The 10,229-nt window shown below is 43.1% G+C and overlaps 1 protein-coding gene across 1 annotated transcript in view; it reads left to right on the top strand.

Annotated features, from left to right (window-relative positions):
• Positions 1 to 4,822, top strand: part of LOC308158337 (uncharacterized protein) — a gene marked incomplete at both ends in the record, with an annotated part of 9,602 nt that extends 4,780 nt beyond the window's left edge. Inside the window, 3 exons of the mRNA XM_080531929.1 lie at positions 297 to 635; positions 1,442 to 1,445; positions 4,296 to 4,822. Coding sequence (XP_080388055.1) covers positions 297 to 635; positions 1,442 to 1,445; positions 4,296 to 4,822 — 870 coding nt within the window. The remainder of the gene's footprint in view (positions 1 to 296; positions 636 to 1,441; positions 1,446 to 4,295) is intronic.
• Between the last annotated feature and the right edge of the window lie 5,407 nt (positions 4,823 to 10,229).

Here is a 10,229-nt window from a genome sequence, read left to right on the forward strand (position 1 = left end):
AGTCTCCTTAAAACAATAAAATAAATGATATCTATACCTCTATCTCTCTCTCTATATATATATATACAATTATATTATTCTACTATTAATATTCTACTAAATCTACTAAAAACAGTGCCCACTGCTACTCCTCCAGGGCCTGGGGTTTTTCTGGTACTCCTCCAGGGCCTGGAGTTTTTCCTAACCACATGATCTTTTCTCTCTGTCTCTGTATCACACACACACACACACGCACCTGCACGCACACATGCACACACACACCTTCCCCCCCCCCCTCCACAAACACACACACACAGGTGTGGTTCCAGAACGCCAGGGCCAAGCTCCGACGCTCGCTCTCCGCCGACGACTCCCAGAGCAACTCCCCCCCCGCACCCCCCCTGAGGGCCGACGCCATGGCAACAGCCCCCCCCTCCCCCGGGAGCTCCTCCCACCAGGCCTACCAGTGCTCCCAGTCCTCCCAGTCCTTCCAGACCAGCACCATCGACCAGCTGGAGCTCTCTCTGCTGACGGCCCCCCTTCTCGTCGACTCCTCCTCCTCCCCCAAAAGCCCCCCTCTCGACCAACCGGTAACAACTGGCTTCAAAGACTCTTCTTCCTTCTTCCTGGCCTACAGTACCCAGGGTGCAGCGGGGGTACACTCCCCCCCTCTGATGACCTATGACTTTGAGGAGGGGGAGGGGGGGGGTCCTGACAAGGCCTTCCGACCGTATTACTGCTAGGAGGCTCGCTACTCTTTAGTTTCGCTAGTAGTTATTACCACTAGATCACCAACCGTCAAATCTTATTTCAAATGTATATGTTTATTTCAAAGTGACAGTTAACACTAGAACAGCCGTATCTATGTTACCTACTATAAGAGCCGCCTCGGGGGTCAAATGACCATAGTCTTTACAATGGGAAGCTGCTACTTACACACAACGACCACTAGTTGGCGTGTCTTGTAAATTAGCCTGCCTCCTACACAGATTTTTTTTTTAGCAAAGCAAAATAGCTTCATACTAGCTTATCCTGATGTGATTTTGAAAATGTAAGGATACTGGGTGGTAGAACGCACATGTCTAGGAAAAGTCATGAAAGGAGGGTCCTGAAATTTGATCGAAAGCAAAGATATAAAAAATGTTTTACTCACAGGGTTAAATGACCCCACCCATGGCTGTTCTAGTGTTAATGACCCCACCCATGGCTGTTCTAGTGTTAATAACCCCACCCATGGCTGTTCTGGTGTTAACTTGATGTTTGATAGTTGGCTTTAGCTGTAATAACGCTCATGTACGTATGAACATTTCAGCAATGGTTTCTTGTGCCTTCTGTGCATATTTAGTCATAGTGAGATTTAGTCAGAGCGGGTAGGCAGGTAGGCTGCCGGTGTGTAATGTCTGTGCTTGTAATGATGTCACCTGTCACACCTGTGTGTGTGCTCACCTGTGTTCTCTGTTAGACAGGTGTGTAGGGAGGTACTAGGAGTAGAAAAAACAGCCTCCTCAACCCCGCCCTCTGTCTCTGGCCCCTCCCTCTGTCCCCGCCCCCTCTGTATCTGGCCCCTCCCTCTGTCTGTCTCTGACCCCGCCCCCTCTGTCTCTGTCCCCGCCCCCTCTGTCTCTGACCCCGCCCCCTCTGTCTCTGTCCTCGCCCTCTGTCTCTGACTCCGCCCCCTCTGTCTCTGTCCTCGCCCTCTGTCTGTCTCTAGCCCCGCCTCCTCTGTCTCTGACCCCGGCCCCTCTGTCTCTGTCCTCGCCCTCTGTCTGTCCCCAGCCCCGCCTCCTCTGTCTCTGGCCCCGCCCCCTCTGTCTTTGGCCCCTCCCTCTGTCTGTCTCTGACCCCGCCCTCTGTCTCTGGCCCCACCCCCTCTGTATCTGCTTGCAGGTGTAACACGTTTCGCTAGGTGTAGCGTGTTAGTTATCGTCCCCTCAGCATGCTATTCATCATTAGGAGTGGTTTGAGTGTTTCTGTACTCTGTAAAAAATAAACAAGTTTTTAGTTTTAAGAATTGTATAATAACAGAATTGTGATTTTTCTCTCATCGGTTATGACTAAGATAAAGTGCGTAATTTAATTTGTTAATTTTAACCTTTATTTAACCAAGTAAGACAATTAAGAACAGATTCTTATTTACGTAGCCGACCTGGCAAAAGGCACAGCCTTTTGAGGGGATAGGGGGTAAAAGACGAAAGTCAAAGACAAAACAGAGCAGAGAACAGGAACAGTTACAAGCCAAGAGGACAAATCAGACCAACAAACAGTCAACAGCAGACGAGCAGGGGACAGGTCCTAGTTTAGAAGCAACTGCACGTGTCGTTAAAAGTGTCCATGAGTGCGTTCTTGAAGGCTGATTTGGAGGTGAGTTTGACCAGTTTTAAGTTTTTTTGTAGTTTGTTCCAGTCTGTGGGCACGGCAGGCTGAAATGATGACTTACCTAGTAAGAGGAGAACTATGACCTTATAATGTGTCTCTCTTCATGACGAACTCTGACCCTTCATTTCAATTCACTGCATCATACGTATGTCAATACTAGTAGAGGCTAGTGGAGGTAGAAATCGAAGGTTCAGGTTCATTGTAATGCATGGACGGAATGAGGAACGGCGTCAAACACACGTTGTGTTGTGTCGCTTTGGATAAAGACGTCTGCTGAATGCCAAAAGTGTCATGTTTGATTGACACCTGACAGAATAATGAGCCTGTCCTCTGATGTCTACCTCCCCCAGCCTCCCCCCGCATGACTTGGCATTCATGGCGTCGTTCTTAAGGGGCGTGTCCCTGTGGCCAATCACCTATCACGACTAGTCCACACTGCTCAGGTGGCGTAACGGGTTAAGCGTCGACCATGTTCCCGGTTCGATTCCGGCCGTGGACATAATATCCTGCATGTCATCCCTTCTTTCTCTCTCTCTCACCCATCCTTCCTGTCTAAATCTCTACTGACTCTATCACAATAAAAAGAAAAAGAAAGACTGTCCCACTCAGAAGAAATTAACGTCTGCTAAAAGGTTAAAATGTAAACGTATGACGTCGGGAGACTGGTCACAAGTATGGAGGGCAGTAATCATGTGCGTTCGTTGAGGAGGAGAGCGAGGCGGGACAAAGGGATTCTTCCAGGTGTGTGTCTGACCTCCCCGCGACGTTCCACTAACCTCCTAACGAACCCGCTAACGAGGACTCTTAATTAGCCCTGTCTCTACGCTGCAAGAATGTCTGAAGAGAGGCCTCTGAAACAACAGACGTGCGTCAGGCGGAGGATCGACCAATCAGGGACCAGGGACGCGTGCGTCTAGACTGTTTTGGTTCGGGGGGTATTTAAAGGGTCGGCCGGGGGATCGGAGGGAGAGAGAGGCTGGAAACTCTACAAGGTAAGAGCGATGATTGTAGTTTGTGGTTTTAGACTGTTTGTTTGTTTATTAGGATCCCTATTGGCTAATGCCATGACTTAGCTAGTCTTCCTGGGGTCCGACTGTGGGCTGTCTGTCCACGCTGATGTGGTTGGTGTCAGGTGTGGACAATGTGACAGGTGTATAGGTTACGGTACATGTGGGAAAACGGTACATGTGGGAATACGGTACATGTGGGAAAACTAGGGTTAGGGTTAGGTGCTAGGGTTACTTGGTACATGCTGGCATGTCTAACCCTAACCCTAACCTTAACCCTACCCCTAACCCTAACCTTAACCCTACCCCTAACCCTAACCCTAACCTTAACCTTAACCCTAGCACCCTAGCACCTAACCCTAACCCTAGTTTTCCCACATGTACCGTATTCCCACATGTACCGTAACATATACTGTATATACATACAGTATATGGATATTGTCAATGTTCACATCTGGATAAAGTCTCTCTGTCTAACTGAAATCATCAGTGTGATATTTCTGTGTAGCTGATATTTCGTAGTAGATAATAATAATAATAATAATAACTGTTGTTAGTCGTCACACACTGTGTTTAACAGCCAGGGGACGAGGTTTAACGATAGTTCCACTCAGACTTCATACTCCTGTTGCTACATTTAGATTGTATCTACTGTAATAAGGTTTAGTTTTACATGGTAATGTACGTCCATTATTGTATATTTGTAGTATTTCTGGTGTACTTTCTTTATATCTTTATAAGATATTTCTTTATTTTAATTGGTATAGATTTCGGTCATACTCTTTTGACTCTATAGTGACTGTCCCCTCCCACCCACTCCCCCTCGCCCTCCCCCCCATCCCTCTGTCCACCCCACCCCCTCAACCCTCTGTCCACCCCACCCCCTCCCCCCACGCCTCTGTCCCCTCCACCCCCCCCCCCCTCCTCCTCCAGACCTCCAGATGAGACTCCCTCTGCTCCTGCTGAGGCCCACGCTGGCTCTCCTCTCCCTGGCTCTCCTGGTCCTCCCTGCCCCCCCCGGGGTGCACGCCCACCCCCCCAGCTTCCCCCCCCTGGCCCTCCTGCCCCCCCCCACCCTGGAGGAACTCCCAGACTGGGAGGCGGCCGCCCTCCTCCAGCTCCAGGCCTCCCTCGACCTCCTGGGCCTCCCCCCTCCTCCCTGGGGCCCCACCGCCCCACGGCTGCTGGACCTGGGGGGGCCTGGGGACCCGCGCCTACAGCTGCTCAGGGAGGAGGATGGCTGGGGGGCGGTTAGGAGGGGCCCGAGGGGGGACCTACTGGAGCGGACGCCTCTGGGGGCGTTCCCTGGCCCCCCCCTGACCGACACGCTCTACGGGGACGGGGGGGAGGGGGAGGGCGGCGGGGGGAAGAGGAACGAGGCGCTGAACTCCATCGCCGGGGGGCTGCAGGCCTTCAACAGGGAGAAGGGGGGGTTCGGCTTCCGCTTCGGACGCAAGTGACCGGGGGGGGGACTCAGGGAGGGGAGGGGGGGGACAGGTGGAAGACTGCGGACGCGTGGGTTTGGGTTTGATGCCCTTTTTAGTTTCATCCCAGTTACAATGAGCCCCCCGGTCCTCCGATTTCTACCTCCACCAGCCTCCACCTGGGAGAGAGGGATGAAGAAAGGGTAAGAAAAAGGAAAAAAGGAAAAAAAAAGAAGACAAACGCAACCAGATTAACAGTGTCAGATGTCACATCAGTCATATGTGACGTGATTATACAGGAAGAGAAACTATAAGTACCAAACCGAAATTCTCTCAACGTTGTAACTTGTTTGTCGTGTATGAGGGTGTGTGAATACAGTATGGTTTGTTACACAGGGATTAAAGCAAAAAGAAATCTCCTGACTGATTTTTTTTTCAGGCCAAGTCATATTCTTATTTTAACCTCCACTATATATTTGTATTTAACAGCGTTAGCGTTTTCAGCTGATTTCGCTTGACAGCGCCTGCTTCAAAGAAGATTAATCACTATTAGGCTGAATCCAAACTGATTTGATTGCAATCTTGATTAGGTTTTATTCGTAGGCTATTTCAACTAGCTATTATTTATTTTTTTACTATATCATAATAAGGAAGAAAATCAATAAAGTGAATTTTTTTTATCATATATCATACTACACTATGTTCTTTTTTGTCTTTTTTTCACTTTATTTTTTCCCCTTAGTATGATCGTAAGATATTATTATCATACTAAGGAAAATAAAAAAGTGAAAAAAAGAGCATAGTATAGTATGAGATATTATATATATATATATATATATTTCTTTTCACTTTATTCTTTTTCCCCTTAGTATGATAGTATGATATATTATTATCATACTAAGGGAAAACATTTAAAAGTGAAAAAAGAGTAATATGTGTATTAATTGTATATATTTTTTCCTTAGTATGATAATAATATATAATAATATATCATACTATATACTGTATATCATACTATATCATACTATGGAAAATAAATATAAAGACAGATATTCAACAGTAAGAAAACAGAGCTCATGGTTGTGGCAGCTGCTTCGGAAGGTTGGTGACTTCATCCTTGAGGTCGATGGCTGCTCCATCTCCCCATCCTCCGAAGTCCGCAACCTGGGCGACATCCTGGACTCCACCCTCTCCTTCCAGGATCTGTCACCAAATCCGCCTTTTTTCACCTCAGAAATATCGCCAGACGACGACCTTCCCTATCCTAGGTTTCTCTCTATATCCTTGGTTTCTCTTTATATCCTAGGTTTCCCTTTATATCCTAGGTTTCTCTCTATGTCCTAGGTTTCCCTTTATATCCTAGGTTTCCCTCTCTATCCTAGGTTTCCCTTTATATCCTAGGTTTCCCTCTCTATCCTAGGTTTTTCTTTACATCCTAGGTTTCTCTCTCTATCCTAGTTTCTCTGTCCTAGGTTTCTCTTTATATCCTAGGTTTTTCTCTATATCCTAGGTTTCTCTTTATATCTTAGGTTTCTCTCTATATCCTAGGTTTCCCTTTATATCCTAGGTTTCTCTTTATATCCTAGGTGTCTCTCTATATCCTAGGTTTCTCTCTATATCCTAGGTTTCCCTCTATATCCTAGGTTTCCCTCTCTATCCTAGGTTTCCCTTTCTATCTTAGGTCTCTCTTTATATAAATATAAAGGGAAACCTAGGATATAAAGGGAAAGACCAGTCCCCTATACTATATTATAAATGTGTGTATCCATGTTACTCTTACATTTTTTATGCTTTTGTATTACGTATAAAGTATCATACTAAGGAAAAAAATAAATAAAGTGAAAAAAACCAAATATATAATACTATACTCTGTTCTTTTTTTTAATAGTATTATATCTTATTATAAAAATATATAATCATACTATCATTCTAAAAAATTATAAAGTGAAAAAAAATATAATATCATACTATGTTCTTTTTTACACTTCATTATTTTTTTCCTTAGAATGATAATAATATACTATATCATACTAAGGAAAACAATTATAAAGTGAAAAAAATAAGGAAAAAAATAACATAATATGATATATTATATCTTTTTTCCCTTAGTATGATATACTATAGTATGATATATTATTATCATACTAAGGAACATTTAAAAAGTGAAGAACATATATATACAATATATATCATACTATGTTCTTTTTTTCCACTTGATTATTTTTTTCCTTAGAATGATAATAATATATCATAATATACTATATCATACTAAGGACAAATAATAAAGTGAAAAATAATAAATATAATAAAGTGGAAAAAGAAAAGAAAAGAAAATATCATATATCATACTAAGGAAAAAAAGATAAAGTGAAAAAAAGAAAAGAAAAAAAAGAACATAGTATGATATATTATATTTTTCTTTTCACTTAGTATGATAGTATGATATAGTATGATATATTATTATCATACTATGGAAAAAAAAGTGAAAGTATCTTATGTTCTTTTTTTTCCACATTATAATTGTTTTCCTTAGTATGATAATAATATATCATACTATACTATATCATACAAAGGAAAACAATTATAAAGTGAAAAAAGACATCATCCTCCTTTATTGTAACACAAAAGCACATAGACACACATTTATAATATGATATATAGTATAGCATGATATAGTAAAGCATGATATATTATGATGTAGTATAGTAAATGTCACTATATATATATATAAATATATATATATATTTTAATCGTGATGCTTACCGTATTTTCCGGAGTATAAGTCGCTCCGGAGTATAAGTCGCATCAGTCAAAAGATGCGTCACGAAGAGGGAAAAAACACATATAAGTCGCATTTATTTAGAAATGTATTTCACAAAATCTAAGACCAAGAACAGACATTTAATCTGGAAAGGCAAGTTATTCAACTACACAATAGCACACAGAACAACAGGCTGAATAGGTGTCCGGTATGTTAACGTAACACATTAACAGTTATTCAGCTACACAGTAGCATAAAGAACATACCTGGGAGGCTGAATAGGCTAATTTAACATAACAAGCTAGCGAGTCCAACAAGGAAGTTACCGGTAAGCAAGTTCACCAAGCTCCCGATCTCATTCCACATCAGTATATAGTTGTCACAAGACTAGAGCGCCCTCTCGCGGCTGTAGACGGTAATGTTTACTCCTTGGTTCATGTCAGTCAGTATGAAATTATATATATTTTGATATATAAGTCGCACCTGACTATAAGTCGCATGACCAGCCAAACTATGAAAAAAAGTGTGACTTATAGTCCGGAAAATACGGTACTATATTACATCATAATGTATCATATATAGGGCTGGGACGACGCGTCGACGTAGTCGACGTAATCGACTACGTCAATACGTCGACTTGCGTAATGTGCGTCGCAAATAAACAACATGGCTGCGACCAGTGGAAACATGGAGGAGGCTACTAGCTAATGTTACACAAGCAATGTAGCTCACCACAGTTTGTATGGCTTGTCTTCTGGTGTTAGTAACGTTAGCTATGTAGCTGGCTAGCTACGGTAGCCTATTGTCATTGTGGAGATCGCACCTACGTTATCTAGCTCGTAGCTCGCATGCTACGTTAGCATCAATTTAGCTAATCATAACATAGCAGCATTTCTAACTGCAATAGCGGCACTGCGCCGACGTGGTGGCGGGGGCGCTGTTTTGCAAATAAGTTAGCTTTCGTTTTTGCTAGTGAAATAATGCAGCTCAAGGAGAATACATATTTGAAAGTACAGAATGCCTGAGAGCCTTATATTGCATTATATTATATTATATTTTGAATGGTTATCTGGTGCCTGAATATTGTGTTTTCCTTTACATAAATAATGACATTTCCACCATAAATTGATGCAGAAAGGGCACAAATTGCTGCATATCAATTCACCAGAATGCAAGAAATTAAGTGTTTGATGTTTAAGGACCCCCAGACAGCCCTGCTTCATGGGCCCCCCGATGTCAAACACCACTGGTACCACCTCCGCCTCATTTTGAGCCAGGAAAAACCCCGATGGCCATGTTGGCATTCAAGTTGGCTAAACATAGCAGTGATTGGGCCTGTGTCTGGGGCTGTTTGACAGAGGCAGGTACAGTAGTAGTAGTAGCAGGTCGCCGAATTAAAGGTGTCTGTGTTTAATTGCAGGCCCACAGACAGCCCCCATACATCAGCTGATCATTTAAAGGGGCGGCCGTCTGAGTAATGTGCATGTCACACGCTGCTTTGTTTTATAAGAGCAGCAGCTATTACCCAGAGTGCTTTATAAAGACACTGTTAAACAGAGAGAGACAATACAGCCATTATTTTGGGGAAAATTAAGTGCTACATTAATCGAACAGTAAAAAAATAATCGTTAGAATAACCGTTAAATTAGTCGTTAGAGTAATCGACTAAACGAAAAATAATCGCTAGATTAATCATTAGAAAAATAGTCGTTAGGGACAGCCCTAATCATATATACTACTACACTATGCTACATGTCGACTTCCGCCTGCAATGTGAACTCTCTTGTCCTCACTTAGAAGAAATCACAAGAAATGTTCAGTTGCCAAGCAGCACCTACAACAACAACAACACTGGCCAATCCGCCGTGACTTCCAAGATGTCTCCTTGTAGAGTTGTCCTTACCCTAAACCTGTCACTTCCTTGGCAGCCATGTTGGCCAAAGCTGAAGTTATGTATTATTATTTTAGACGACTTGGCGACAGAAACAGTTGACAGACATGGGGACAGAAGGGGGGGGGACAGAGCCAGGCACTGTTTCAGCATCATGAAATATAATATATTGATGTATATTAAGTATAATGCCAATCACAACAAGTTCACCAGCCAACCGAATGCAAACCATTTTCTCTATTTACAGACAGTTAACACACACAGCATATTACAGTTAACACACACACACACACAGCATATTACAGTTAACACACACACACACACAGCATATTACAGTTAACACACACACACACACACACACACACAGACACAGCATATTACAGTTAACACCAGGGGTGCTCACACTTTTTGGAACCAAGATCTACTTTTCAAGTAGCCAGTCTGCCAAGATCTACCAGTCTAGTTTCAACATCGCAAACGTACATGCACGTACTACAAACACACACACACACACACACACACACACACACACAGTTCCCAGCCTGCATAGTAAACTCACAATACACTTTCCCTCTCTCTGTCACACAGCCACAGGAGAAGACCATCACAAACTAGGGATGCACCGAAATGAAAATTCTTGGCCGAGGCCGAAGCCGAATTTAAGGAAACACTTGGCCGAATACCGAATACCGAATACCGAATGTGTATCGGCAGTTTTTAATTTGATCATTGCCTAAACTAAATACATTTTGCTTTTTATTCATGCTTCTCAAAGAAAGAAATTGAGATTG

This window comes from Nansenia antarctica, assembly GCF_963989245.1.
Source record: "Nansenia antarctica genome assembly, chromosome: 5".
In the NCBI taxonomy this organism is placed as follows: Eukaryota; Metazoa; Chordata; class Actinopteri; order Argentiniformes; family Microstomatidae; genus Nansenia; species Nansenia antarctica.